The following is a 15,005-nucleotide window of genomic DNA, read 5'->3' as shown; positions in this document are numbered from 1 at the left end:
ATGCATTTTAAATCTATCTGGAACTTGGCGAGGAGGATTATAGTTCATGAGCGTAAAAGTTTCAGACAAGATTGCAGTCCTTAACCAAATTCACCCGTTTGCTGCAGAATTGGCTACATTATATGCTTTCAAAGAGCCATGCCAAAGCATTTCCATACAAATTTTGGCCACCCTAGAATACTCTCTTTTGTTAATGATGGTTCTTAGATTTTTCTAAGTCTCCATACAGCATCTTAAATCTTCGATTGTACAGATACAAAATGCAAAATCTGAAATGCTTTCAAAAAGTGAAATTAATTGGTCACTAGAAAGCTCGGTGATTGTGAGCTGATTATTGTTGGTTCTCTTACATTGGTATGAATGACATTCTCAATAGTGCCAAGGAGATTAATTAGGAGCATTTGCACTGTTAATTGGGAGCATTTGCACTGTGACGTGCTTGGAAAAAAAAAAAAAAAAGAGTAAATAGCGGTGAACTCAATTCCAATTTCCAGCTCTCTTCTTGGAGTGGGCGTCCGGTATTCGATTCGGTATTTCTAGAGTTCGGGTTGGGTAATCGGCAATTGAAGAAAATTTTGGTTTTGTAAATTTCGGTACATTTTTCAGGGTTTACCATTCAATTACTGAAGACGACCATTGAAAACAAGCCCACCGACAACACTAGCGAATCCGAGGATGAAGCCTAGTGATTGAATGGTTGTCTGAGAGTAAAACCAGATTGGATCATATTGCCTCGAGTATCTAGCTGCAATGACTCCAATTAGCATGAAAATTCCCCAGCCAAACATCTTTAGAAGTCCATGCTTCTAAAGATTTTGCATAAAGTGTCTTTGTTTCACTTTGACCTGTTTTGCAACAGCACCAGCATAAAATATGTCAAAAACTTCTTCAACTAACGTACTCTAGAGCAAACTTGCAATGAGCAAGAGGATCCCCTGGTGGTCCCCAGAACATTCGGAAGTTGATAACTTGTCAAATTAATCTGACATCAAAATACGCAAATGAGTCACTAGATGAAAGCCGATGGCTGCCTCTACGCACAGGAGTTTCTGGCTCATTGAGAAGATCATCCAACCAAGACGGTTGCTCCTCCATAAGACAACTTTCAGAGGAAGTACGTTGATGATGTGGATTTCCATCTCTGGGTTTCGGGATGCCCTTTTGGCTGACAGTAGCACTGGGGACATAATCGACATAAGATGGGGCCATACTAGGAAATGGACTTTTAGGAGGCAGTAAAGAGAGCTCTTCCCATTGCAAATCATATTTCTCATGGTACATAGCCCCTTGGAATTTGCCATAGAAAAGCACACAAGATCTCTACAAGAAAACAAACAGAAAAGATATGCACCAGTTGGGATAATGAAACCTTCAAAAATATAACAGCCCTTGATAAAGATGAGCTTATTATTAGCAAGCGAAGTATCACGGCCAAATCCCAAAACTTTCTACTCCAATCAATAGAAGTCAGAAACCAAACCTAAAAATAAAAGGAGATGACACAAAAATAGTCACTGCAAACATTCCGCATACATTAGCTATATGAATAACAGTCCCACAATAATGAGATAAAATCAAATTCGACGAAACCATGATCTTTCTAGAAAATCCTGACTTCGTAAAAGACCAGGTAAATTTTTTGTGTATACGGGGAATCACCCTATTATTCTAGCAGGTATCAGCTTATTCATCTGACCAGATTACATCAATTTGGATGATCAACTGGATCTTAAATCATCGATTAATTAGTTTCAAGCCCTGCAAGCTTTATGAGATCTTGTACTAATTTCTATCTAATTTCAAGGTAGAGTGACCTGGCCCTTACAGGGTGGGAACCAGGAAGCACATCTAAGGTATTCAGAGCTATTAAGAATGATTGAAAGGGGAGAACCAGGAAATGAAGGTGAAGAAGGAGCACAGTTATCACCAAGAGTGGGATGAAGTAGAAAGAAAAGCTTCTTTCCCATTTGGGATTGCAAAAGCTGTCAAAAGTATAGAGACTGGCTCCCAAAAATATAGAGGCATGCTTCAGGGAGGAGGCTCTTTCTTGCATTCCTCTTTATTTATTATTTTCTGTTTTCCTAAGAAAGAGGGTGTGATTGCTCATGGAGTGTGAGAGAATCCAAAAACTGTTCAGGAACATTATGTTTGCTGCAATTTGATGGATACAAATTTAGGCTATCATATCTACAAAGTGATGTTATGCTGGAAACGAGACGAAGACCTTGAACCTCCCACAGACACGCCCAACAACTACCACGACAAATGGGGAACCACAACAACATTAACAAGGGAAAAAAATTAAATTGCATCAAAAGGAAAAGAATTGTATCCTTATGCTCTAACACCCAGCTATATTTTTTCTGAGTATACTTTATGTGAAACAAAGAAGCACTAATTTTAACTTATCCGGATCCTTCTACCAGCGAGTAACACTTGGGACATGAAAACCGGAAGAAACTGAACACCTTTTGATTGGACTTCGTTTCTGACACACCGTAGTTTCTTCACATCATTTGATTAGAATTAGCAATAGTCAAAACATTCTCTTCCGACAACATGAATTCACCATGAAGATTAGGTTAAAAGTAGGTTGTTTTTTTAAGTCAGTTAAATGTATGTTTCTCAGGCTGGAAGCAGTTAGTAAAGCAAATTTGTCACGGGGATATCTAGGAGCTAAAAAGATTGGAAAATGCTGGTATCACTATTCGGAAGAGAAAGACTATGTAAATCATATATATGGCTAGGCTCCAGAATTTAAACTTGGTGACAACCTTTAACATTCTTAGTTTGACAACCATAAGATTTTTAAAAGTTATGGGTTCATATCTATTGTTTATTGTAATCTTCTGAAGTTTATGCGTCGAAAGTTAGGAGTTCAATTGAACCCCCACCTATCATGCTACATCCGCCGCCACTGTGGCTAGGGACTTGTGGCATATGTAAGATCCTTGGATAATATGCTATCGGGAAGATGTGCCCTGATTCTAAATTTGAGTAATGGCAAAAGAAAATCAGGATTGACTATGCTCACTATTCCACCAGGAAATGATGCGACAGTTAATGCATTCATGAAATGCCACGGTGGTAAGCTCTTTCCCCCAGAGAGTTTCTATTTTAGACAACTGAATATATTACATCAGCAAAATAAATTGGTCTTAACAACTTTATCTATTTTCCTTAAGCATTCGGAAAACACTCCATCTTTACTTAAATTTGAACAATCAAAAGGATAGAAACAGTGTCTCTGCAGGCACTTCAACATAAATCTCTCTCTATAAACAAACTATACCATGAGCACCCAACCTTATGATCGTCAACCCTTTACTAAGTGAAAATCAAAACTTGCTTTCCATATTATTATTTTCATCGAAACTAAAGAAATATATTGCTATTGCAATATTAAAGGATCCTTCTTACTTTGTGTAAACTTTCCACGATGTCCCTACTAGTGTAGATTAGTGGGTACAATTTGTAAACAACCATATTTTGAGGATGAATATATTTTTTTTTTCTGTTTTATTACCATATAGAAAAATAATAAGCAAATTAGAAAGAAAAAAAAAATATGCTCTTCCCCAAATCTCCGAGTTGAAAGAATAGTTTTCATCAAATTTTTCTCCAATTAATCGCACAAAAAAGGAACACACACACAAAAAAAATCTTCAAAATATTTCCCCCCATGCTTTTGCTGACATGTTCATAATAATCAAACAAACGAATTCAAATCAAATAACAAAAATAGAAAGCAATGTGATAAAAGGACGAAAAGAAGAAGATATTTGTATATTTGGGAGCTGACCCAACAAACAGAAGTCTGCCAGCATCATAACAAACAGAAGTCTTAAAGATTGTTCATAGAAAAGATCCAAGGGAACGGAACATATCAAAGCAAGTAGGGAATTAATATATCAATAGCCACCATGGAGACGAAGCAAAAATCAGCCTCAGAAATCATTACACTTCATCGGAATGTGAAGCAGCCAACTGGCGTTGCGTATCTGGATTAATCTGTGATTCACAAAATGTAATTATTAATAACCAAAATTTTAAGCAAATATAACTCAAAAAAATAGCAACTTACCGGATAGTCAGAGCATTTGCAGGTTTCATTATCGCACGTACACCCTTTACGACACCTGGGAAGCCTCTGTCTTGAATAAGAAGGACCTACTTTTGTGGAAGGTGCAGCTGATTCCCATTGCTCTCTTGTACTGGTTCTTCAACAACCAGTAAGACCTGATTCGCATTCTCGTTGTTCGCTTGTACATCCTCATGCACATGATCTGATTCAGTTGATACTTGTAAGTTCGCATTTTCCTCATTTAAGACCAGAAAAGCTGATTTGTTTTGTAGGTCTGCATTTTCATAGCCAACATTAATCTCATCATCTGATTCTTGTGAGTTCGCATATAACTCATGGTGCAAAGAAGGAGGTGATTCTGACACCATACCTCCACCATCCATCATTGGTGTCTTGCTTTTCCTAGTTCTACGTGTTGGGATATATATACTATTAACCATGTGTTTGGATATAGTATTTATTATAGAACAATTATTTATTCATTGTTTAATAAAGAATTAAATAGATCATGTACTAGTATGTGTGTCCTTTACTTATATAGTAGATGATTTAGTGTATAGTAGTTTAGCTTATACACGGAAGATTAAATCGTCTCTGTTCTTATAAGTATAAAATTTATGTTCACAATCGAAGATGGAAATTGGACAAAGCCATCGGTATGATTGTAGCACAAGATTAATATAATGTATCTTCATTATGGGAACGGTGTAGTTCCGTCTTTCGTGCTAGTACATTTTGTATGTATTGAACGGACCAAGTAGAGATAAGTGTTTTTGTACTGAATATATAAAACAAATTCTCTAGTTCATTAAATGTACTTATACTCTTAATCTTGATATAATTATTATGATCAATGTGATTTGTTCATTATTTTGATTTATTAAAAGGTACGACCCAATTGCGGTCTACGTATTCCCGTAAATTGGATAATGGCAAATTACATTTGTGAAATAATAATTAGTTGATAGAATCCGTGTCTCGACTTTGAGATTGATGATACCCCTTTATGAATGCTTATAAGTCTCACGTGAAAACCGTGTGTGGATTTTGTATCCGTCACATGACATAAGTTAAGCGAATATAAATGATTCAATTAGTCAATGAATTAAATTGTCAGTAATTTAATTTAATTGATTGGTATCTGTAATCTTAACATGGGGAGTTAAATAAGTTTTAATGTATGATTTCGAAATTGAACTGAGGAGTGCAGTTACGATTTTTTAGTGGAATAATTCGTAATTTGTTATGGTAGGATTGATTCAGATTTCTTGAATTAATTCCATAATAGGAAGCCTCGTTAATTAAATTCTGTGGTCCCTGCTGTGCCCGAATAATAAAGAATTAAATGGAATATTATTTCTTTTGGAAAATAAAGACCCAATAGGTTTTGGAAAAAGGGAAAAACCCTAAACCCGTAGTTATAAAATGACGGGGTCTTATTCCATAAAGGAGGTATTTTTTACAAGTTTCTACTACTTTTTCCATAGAAATGACGATCGCGGATGGTGTGTGCCACACGAATTTCATAAATTCTCGGTATTATTCGGGATACACAACAGAAGATCTTTCGGAAGTGAAGGATGACGATCGATTTATTTGATGGTGTGTGTGCTCGGTTGAAGATTCGATTCTTGATATTTTTAAGCGGTCACGCTTTTCAAGAGATAAGTATCAATTTTATGTTTGATTAATATCTTGATTATGTGTTGTTCTATATTACATGCAGTTTCGATCCTAGCTATTTACTTCACGCGTATGCCTGATTTCTATCAATTGGCATCAAGAGCCTGCTTGCATCTAAATAGATAACCTGATAACATGATTAAAATATGATTTTCGTCTTGATATTGTTTTTCATGTTTTGTTAAATCTTAAACATGAGAGAATATGATGATATTTGGTGCGACGAATGAAATCAGGACGATGTTAATTTTAATTGTGTTAAGGATCAATGGCAGTGGTCATTGGCTTTTTGCTCAGCCAGGTGACTCTTTGCTATTTCACAAATTATAAAGTTGCTTTGTTGAAAAATAGCAGATTTATTAACTGGCGGCTAGGTCTTTTGCAGAGGTTAAGTTTCTTTTTCAAAGTAGAAATCTTTGTTCACAAGTCTTACGGCAGTAGTTTCTTGCCCAACTTGTATTAGATTTTGCCTACAAATATGTCTAGCATGAGCATTCATAAAAAATAAAAAATAAAATAAAAAAAAGGTAGTATAAATTAGTATTATATGAACTTGATTTGTATAAAAGTAATTTACGTACTACAGATGAATGCATATTGAAAACGGCGGCTGTGTATAAGGAATAAGATCCTTGGTTTCCGATTGTGATGTCAATGGCGTTAACTTTGTTTAATTTGACTAAAGTAACAATATGTGCTATAGTTTGATTGAAAAATTCTGATTGGCTCCGTTTTCATTGCTCTCTGTTTGTGTTAAAGTATATGGGCACATTGTTCTTTTTCCGTCTCATATATATGATAGTGTATCAATTAAGAATTTTGTGATTAATAAATAATTATCACTGAAGCAGTTTATTTATTTGGAATCATTGAAAATTCTTAAAGCTTTATATATGTGAAATTATATCAATACATGAATTGAGAATTATGATTAATAAATAGGATCTATGAAAGTAGATTATTTATTTGAGTCATTAGAATATTTTCAATGTATCATGTATAAATTGTCCCAGAAAATAAAATTTACTTTTAGTTACTAGTAACACTTAATTAATTAATGAGAAGAGATATCGAGGTTTTCACCCGAAAGGGAGAAATATAATATCTTGGATTCTCATGTGTATTAATCGAGAGGAAAATTTGTTGTAAGTAGGTGTTGTGTCTTACCCAGAAGAAGGGACACAATGTATGCCTTGTGCTCATGGATAATTATAAAAGGAGAATAGAAACCTAAATCAGATTATTTAATTCTCAGTTATGCCTAAAACGGTTATTTTGATGGATTTGGTTAGTTGTGGAGATCAAGAATTTCATGAACTCTTATTGACACGAAATTTGGTGTGTTCATTGGTAAACGCCATTTGAAGAAATAATCTTTGAGGCTGTTTAGATGGGTTTTATGTTGTTCTTTCCGATTAAAACTAGTATGAAAAACTACTCTTTATGTCAGTTTTATTTATGTTAAATCTAGAACATGAATACACATGATTATTTAATATGAATTGATATATGATAAGAATGTAGGTCATATTGTTTAATTCTTAAAGATGCTTAAATTGTTTTGAATCTGATTTTGGTTATAGCTTTGGAGATGAATTATTTTGCGAACTCAATTAACCCGAAATTTAATAGATTCATCGGAAATGACCCATTAAACAATATTCTTGTTATGATTTGGGATTGTTTAAATGGTGTTTTAAAAATTTTTTCTATTTCTTGAAAATTATTTTAAGGAAAAATAACTCGGTTATGATCTAATGGTGATAGAGATTTTCCTTATGTTTTTCATGTCTAAATACTAGTGAAATAATAAATTTATGTGTTGACATTAGGTCTTCCTCCCCATCGGATGGATTTATTATGGGTTGTCACTAGGTATAATCACTAGTTATTGATAACTTGTATTAACTCTCCATCTGAGTTACATGTTGGGTCAATGGAACTAGAGATTATGATAATGATATTCACTTGGCTTAAATTAGCAGCATACTCTTCGTTTGAGTTAGCTCTGGTTTTAAATTTATGGAGTGAATATCTTGCATCACATGTATATGTTGCATGAATTGTTCTCATATATTGAAATTTGTTGTTCAAGATGCATGGATATCTATGTGGTGTGTTTTGAATTTTATATTCAATGATTACATAAACATGCTAATTTCGAGAAAGCAACACGAAAATTATGTAAACATATTTTAAAATTTGTTCGTTGTTCTTGATTCATGTATATTAGTATGCTAATGATCATATGTGGTAAGAACTACTGAACAAATGTATATGTTCTTAAATTCTATTTTGGCGAAAAAAGAAAAAAAAATATTCGAATTAGTCATGGTTTCGGAATTCTGATTTTTGACGAACTTCGATTGACTTGAAATTTGGTAGATTCATCGGAAACGACCCACTGAGAAATACTCATAGCTACGCTGTGACCTAGGGGATTTTTTGGCCATTTGGGGTCGTTTAGATGGGTTTTTGGATAATTTTCTGTTTTCTGGAAAAATTTTGTTAACTAATTTTTTTTTATTTTAAATGGTGTTAGGGTTCATTCTCTATGGTCTCCATCATATATAGCAGTGATATAATGAGTTTATGTGTTGACATAGGTCTTCCTCCCCATCGGATAGATTCATTATGGTTGATTCGTGTTCTAGTCCCTAGTTAATTGATAACTTGTCTTGACTCTCCAACCGAGTTACACATTGGTTCAATGGAACTAGGGAAAATTAAATGGGATATTTACCTAATATAAATTAGCGTTTACTCTCCATCCGAGTTGGTTCTTTCTTTATGGGGTGATATATACGGCATGACTCATATATTTTGCATGAATTGTTAAGTTTCCCTATCGAATCTAACTGTTCGGTACATGGTTATATGTGTGATGTGTGGTTTGAATTTTATTATTCATTCGATAACTAATGATCTATTTAATGATTATATCTCAAATTCTCAATAGATTTTATCTAGCCCACTTACTACTAGTCGAATTTCTTCGATAGAAATAAGACATTAATTTAAAGGATGCATTATATGTAACTTCGTTAGAAAGAAATTATTTTCGGTTTCTAAAGAATTTATTTTCGTTTCTAACCAAACAAGAGATGGATAGTTAGTTTATTTTTCTTGTAACTCTTGTGTTATTGAGTTTGATAAACATTTTATCTCGTGTGGTACATTCATGCTTGACCCTTTAAATTAATAACTCTTCTGAACTGAATAATGTTAATCTGTCTCCTCAGAGAACAATTTTTTTTTCTTTTTTTTCGTGAATTGAATGAACTTATCTGTGACGCTTGTGTCTAGGTCATTTAATCTGAATAGAATTTTGAAGTTGGTCAAATGATGAACTTTTGAGGTTCATTGAAAGTAGAGGAACTACCAACTTGTGAGTCCTATTTAGAAGGAAAAATGACTAAGAGACCTTTTCTCTTAAAAGGAAATAAAGTTAATGATAAGTTAAGCCAATCCATTCTGATTTATGTGGTATAATGAACTTCAAGGCAAGAGGTGATTTTGAGTATTTTGTGACATTCAAAGAAGATTACTCATGATATGAATATATCTATTTGATGCTCTATAGGTCCGAATGCTTTGAAAATTTCAAGGTATTTAAGGCGAAAATGAAAAGCGTCGGAAAATGTATTAAGTCAACTGCGATTTGATCGTACTGGCGAGTTCCTCTTTGTAGAGTTCATTAGTTACTTATTAGATAAAGGGATTGAATTTTCAATTGTCTACATCAAGTATTTTACAATAGATTGGTGTGGAAGAGAAAAGAAATATGACTCTTTTTGCGTGGTAAGATTAATGATTGACTTATTTATATTTTCTTTTTCGTTTTGGGATATGTCTTAGAAACTGCTAGTTACATTCTTAATTTAATTCCCTCTAAGTTAGTACCTTTGATACCCATAGAACAATGGAATGGATGTAAGCCAAATCTGCAATATGTTCGGATATGAGGTTGTCTAGCACATGCGCTCAAAGGGAAAACAGATAAGTGGAAATCAAGAACGGATGTATGCATGTTTATTAGATATCCAAAGGGAACGAAAGGAGGTTTATTTACTGTCCTAAAAGAAAATAAGGTAATTGTTAATACAAATGCCAGATTTTTAGAAAAAGACTTTTTAATAAACCAAGTTCCTAGAAGTAAACTAGTTTTATAGGAACTGAGCAAAGAAATAGCAAATGAGTCATCTAAAATATTCAAAAGTTCAAGAACATCTAACCGACATGTCAGGGCTGACGTTCCATTACATTTAAGTAGTGGGAGTAACGTTAATAGGCGTAAGGAAATTCACTACCTGTAAGTAGTGGGAGTGATGTTGAGCAAATAACACTATATGAAGTCGTTAATATTTCAATACCGAAAGGCAATGAAGATAATATTAAGACTCAAGAATATGTTAGTATGACTATAATGGTAGTAGTACTTAGTCGTAATGGGAGAATAATAACTAAGATCGGTTCGGTATATACTCTTGGGAGAATTGCATGATAGGATTCCTGAAAAGAAATACATTTTTTTTGGAGAGTTTCATGATAGGATCCCTAAAGATCGTAATACAGAACCGGTCCGGTCTATTTACGAAGCACTACTAGACGAAGTTGCATTAGAAAACAACTTGGTAAGTTAATTTTTGCAAAGAACTTAGTCTCTAAGACTTTTGGTAGTCGTGCAAAAGGAATACATGTGAAAGTTGTAAATGCATGGTTAAAAGTCTAAGTGGGAGATTGTTGGGATATATATACTATTAACCATGTGTTTGGATATAGTATTTATTATAGAACAATTATTTATTCATTGTTTAATAAAGAATTAAATAGATCATGTACTAGTATGTGTGTCCTTTATTATATAGTAGATGATTTAGTGTATAGAGTTTAGCTTATACACGGAAGATTAAATCGTCGGTTCTTATAAGTATAAAATTTATGTTCACAATCGAAGATGGAAATTGGACAAAGCCATCGGTATGATTGTAGCACAAGATTAATATAATGTATCTTCATTATGGGAACGGTGTAGTTCCGTCTTCTCGTGCTAGTACATTTTGTATGTATTGAACGGACCAAGTAGAGATAAGTGTTTTTGTACTTAATATATAAAACAAATTCTCTAGTTCATTAAATGTACTTATACTCTTAATCTTGACATAATTATTATGATCAGTGTGATTTGTTCATTATTTTGATTTATTAAAAGGTACGACTCAATTGCGGGTCTATATATTCCCTGGTAAATTGGATAATGGCAAATTACATTTGTGAAATAATAATTAGTTGATAGAATCCGTGTCTCGACTTTGAGATTGATGATACCCTTTATGAATGCTTATAAGTCTCATGTGAAAACCCCCGTGTGATTTTGTATCCGTCACATGATGTAAGTTAGCGAATATAAAGGATTCAATTAGTCAATGAATTAAATTGTCAGTAATTTAATTTAATTGATTGGTATCTGTAATCTTAACATGGGGAGTTAAATAAGTTTTAATGTATGATTTCGAAATTGAACCGAGAGAGTGCGATTACGATTTTTTAGTGGAATAATTCGTAATTTGTTATGGTAGGATTGATTCGTATTTCTTGAATTAATTCCATAATAGGAAGCCTCGTTAATTAAATTCTGTGGTCCCCGTGCCCGAATAATAAAGAATTAAATGGAATATTATTTCTTGGTGGAAAATAAAGACCCAATAGGTTTTGGAAAAAGGGAAAAACCCTAAACCTGTAGTTATAAAAACAGGGGTCTTATTCCATAAGGAGGCTAAGGGTTTTACAAGTTTCTACTCTTTTTCCATAGAAATTCGCCCACACGAATTTCATAAATTCCGGTATTATTCGGGATACAAGAGAAGACCGTGGAAGTGAAGGATGACGATCGACCGGATGGTGTGTGCTCGTGGTTGAAGATTCGATTCTTTGGTTGCGGTCACGCTTCAAGAGATAAGTATCAATTTTATGTTTGATTAATATCTTGATTATGTGTTGTCTATATTACATGCAAGTTCGATCCTGGCTATTTACTTCCGCTGCGTATGCCTGATTTCTATCACTACGCCCTTGAACTTGTGCCACACCAACTAAGTCTTCAACATCAACATTAGTACCTCCACTCTCCATGCTCTCCACCAATGGTTTCTTGCGTTTCCTAATTCTAGTCCCTTGAACTTGTGCCATACCAACTACGTCTTCAACATCAGTACCTCTGCTCTCCACCATTGGTTGCTTGCCTTTCCAAGTTCTACGCTTTAGAGCTTGTGCCATACCAACTAAGTCTTCAACATCATTACCTCCGCTCTCCACCATTGGTGTCTTGCGTTTCCTAGTTCTAGGCTTTTGAACTTGTGCCAGACCAACTAAGTCTTCAACATTAGTACCTCTGCTCTCCACCATTGGTGTCTTGTCTTTCCTAGTTCTACGCCCTTGAGCTTGTGTCACACCAACCAAGTCTTCAACATCAGTACCTCCGCTCTCCACCATTGGTGTCTTGCCTTTCCTAGTTCTACGCCTTTGATCATGGGCCACATCAACTAAATCTTCAACATGAGTACCTCCCCTACCACCATTGGACGATTACCCCTCCTCCTCCTGTTTAGCCTAGACCCCAAATCCGCCATTGGTGCCTTACCCCTCCTTATATTAAGGGTGTTTAGCCAAGACACCAAAGTTTCAACATCAGGAGGGTCACCATTTTCATCTACCAAAGTGTCAACAGAGTCCCCATTTTCATCTGCCAAAGTGTCAATAGCAGGGTCACCATTTTCATCTACCAAAGTGTCATTTTCATCTGGTATATCAGCAATAATCAGAGTAGATGATTTTTTCATTCATTTTCTAAGTCATCTCTGCTCTTCAGCCCTTTCAAGTCTCTCCAAACGTTCCAACACTTCAGTTTTATTTTTTACCCACCGATGCATCTTTTCAACTTCCTTTGCATCTTTGAATTTTTTTTAATCTTTCCTATTATATCATCTCTTGTATATCCTATATTTGCCAACATCTTCAACTCTTTTTCATGAAAGTAATCTTTTATATCACACCCTAAACATTCTGTTGTTCTCCAGGTGTCGAAACACTCATGACATACTGTATCATTGGACATGGTTTAGGGTTTTCGTGAGAGAGGTAGAGCGGCGATTTAGATTTTAGGGTTTTTGTGAGAGAGGTGGAGCGGCGATTTAGATCTTAGGGTTTTTGTGAGAGAGGTGGAGCAACGATTTTAGATGAGGATCTGTGAGAGAGAGCGTGTGTTTAGGTTTTTATTAGGTTTTGTGTAGAGTTTAAATGGTAGGTGTATTGATTTCCACGTTAATGATCATTTTTTTACGAGGTTTGACCTTCTTTTGGAGTGGTCTTTAATTTTTGTCCCTCAAATTGATGGTCTTTAATTATTGTCAGTTAAAAGTATGTTTCTCAGGCTTGAAGCAGTTAGTAAAGCAAATTTGTCACGGGGATATCTAGGAGCTAAAAAGATTGGAAAATGCTTGTGTCACTGTTCGGAAGAGAAAGACTCTGTAAATCATATATATGGAAAATCATATATATGGCTAGGCAGAGGCGAATCCAGAATTTAAACTCTAGGAGTACAACCTTTTAAGATTCTTAGTTTGAACCTATAGTATTTTAAAAGTTATGGGTTCATGTCTACTGTTTACTGTAATCTTCATAAGTTTATACTCCGCGTCGGAAGTTAGGGGTTCAATTAAACCCCTACCTATCATGTGACATCCGCCGCCACTAGGGCTAGCACTACTAAAAAACTATCAAAAACCGATGGAAAAAATCGATGGCCCGCACCGGTTTTTCATTGAAACCGAAGGAAAACCGACCTATCACGGTCCGTCGATTTTCATAACATCGCTTTCTGGAAACTGACGGACTGCGTTGCTTATGCGGTCCGTCGGTATTTTATCCAATAATAAAAAAAATTAAAAAAATTGGCGGACTGCGTTGTTTTTTAAATTTTGAATTTTTTTTTAATTTAAAAAGAAATAATATAATTTTATAAAAAACCAACGCAATCCGTCGGTTTTTTGAAAATTTTACAGAATTAATTTTCAGAAAACGGACGGACTGCGTCAGTTTGTTAGAAAATTTCCTGCATGCAATTGCTGCATTTTCTGCAGCCACACCTGCACAAAACCAACACTAAATACTCCAAATCAATTCTAAAAGAGCTACAACACATAAAATCACCCTAAGTAACAATCAAACAGATCAAACACTATCTAAACACATCAAATACTATCTAAATAGACCTTCAAAGTTCAAAATTATTTAAATGTCTAACATTGCATTGCATGTGTGATAAACCCGTCAACACCTTCAACAAATTCATCATGTACACCCATACGATCACTATTATTCATATTATACATCCACATACGATCCATCTACAAAAATATACTCACAAATTATTGAGGTTATATAAATATATTATAACTTAAAATGTAACTTAAGAAAATATAATCCCAACTAATTCTGACTTTGAATTCTTAATAACAATTCTAACTTTAACAATTTATGGATTCTAACTTTAATATAACTTTTAAAAGTACAATCCCAACCAATTCTAAAAATTGAAAAGTAAATCTAGTCAAATAAAGTCTACATTTTAGTTTAGAGGTTCTAGAAATATTATAACTTAACAATTAACCTTAAAAAGCACAATCCCAACCAATTCTAACTTTGAATTCTCAATAACAATTCTTACTTTAATAACTTATGGATTCTAACTTTAATATAACTTGGAAAAGTACAATCCCAACCAATTCTAACTAAGCTAATACAAATACATTGACAATGAATATATATATATATAATATATATATATATATATATATATATATATATATATATATATATATATATATATATATATATATAAGTCAACTAGTCAAATAAAGTTTACATTTTTTCACAAATTCAACATCAATAATTTAAGAAAGCACAATACCAACCAATTCTAACTTTGAATTCTCAATAACAATTCTAACTTTAATAACTTATGGATTCTAACTTTAATATAACTTTGAAAAGCATAATCCCAACCAATTCTAACTTTGAATTCTCAATAACAATTCTAACTTTAATAACTTATGGATTTTAAATTTAATATAACCTTTGAAAAGCACAATCCTAACCAATTCTAACTTTGAATTCTCAATAACAATTCTAACTTTAATAACTTATGGATTCTAACTTTAATTCTACAAATTGAAAAGTA

At 33.8% G+C, this 15,005-nt stretch overlaps 1 protein-coding gene across 1 annotated transcript; it reads right to left on the bottom strand.

Annotated features, from left to right (window-relative positions):
- Window positions 1-3,781: 3,781 nt before the first annotated feature.
- On the bottom strand, window positions 3,782-12,937 carry LOC132058524 (uncharacterized). The gene is made up of 3 exons (XM_059450998.1): window positions 11,837-12,937; window positions 4,085-4,497; window positions 3,782-4,011 (listed from the first exon to the last, which is right to left on the bottom strand). Exons 1-2 carry the CDS (start codon window positions 12,257-12,259, stop codon window positions 4,171-4,173), a joined length of 750 nt encoding a protein of 249 aa, XP_059306981.1. The 5' UTR covers window positions 12,260-12,937; the 3' UTR covers window positions 3,782-4,011; window positions 4,085-4,170.
- Between the last annotated feature and the right edge of the window lie 2,068 nt (window positions 12,938-15,005).

This window comes from Lycium ferocissimum, chromosome 5 (genome assembly GCF_029784015.1).
Source record: "Lycium ferocissimum isolate CSIRO_LF1 chromosome 5, AGI_CSIRO_Lferr_CH_V1, whole genome shotgun sequence".
Lineage (NCBI taxonomy): Eukaryota > Viridiplantae > Streptophyta > Magnoliopsida > Solanales > Solanaceae > Lycium > Lycium ferocissimum.
This window is presented reverse-complemented; position numbering and strand designations above follow the sequence as displayed.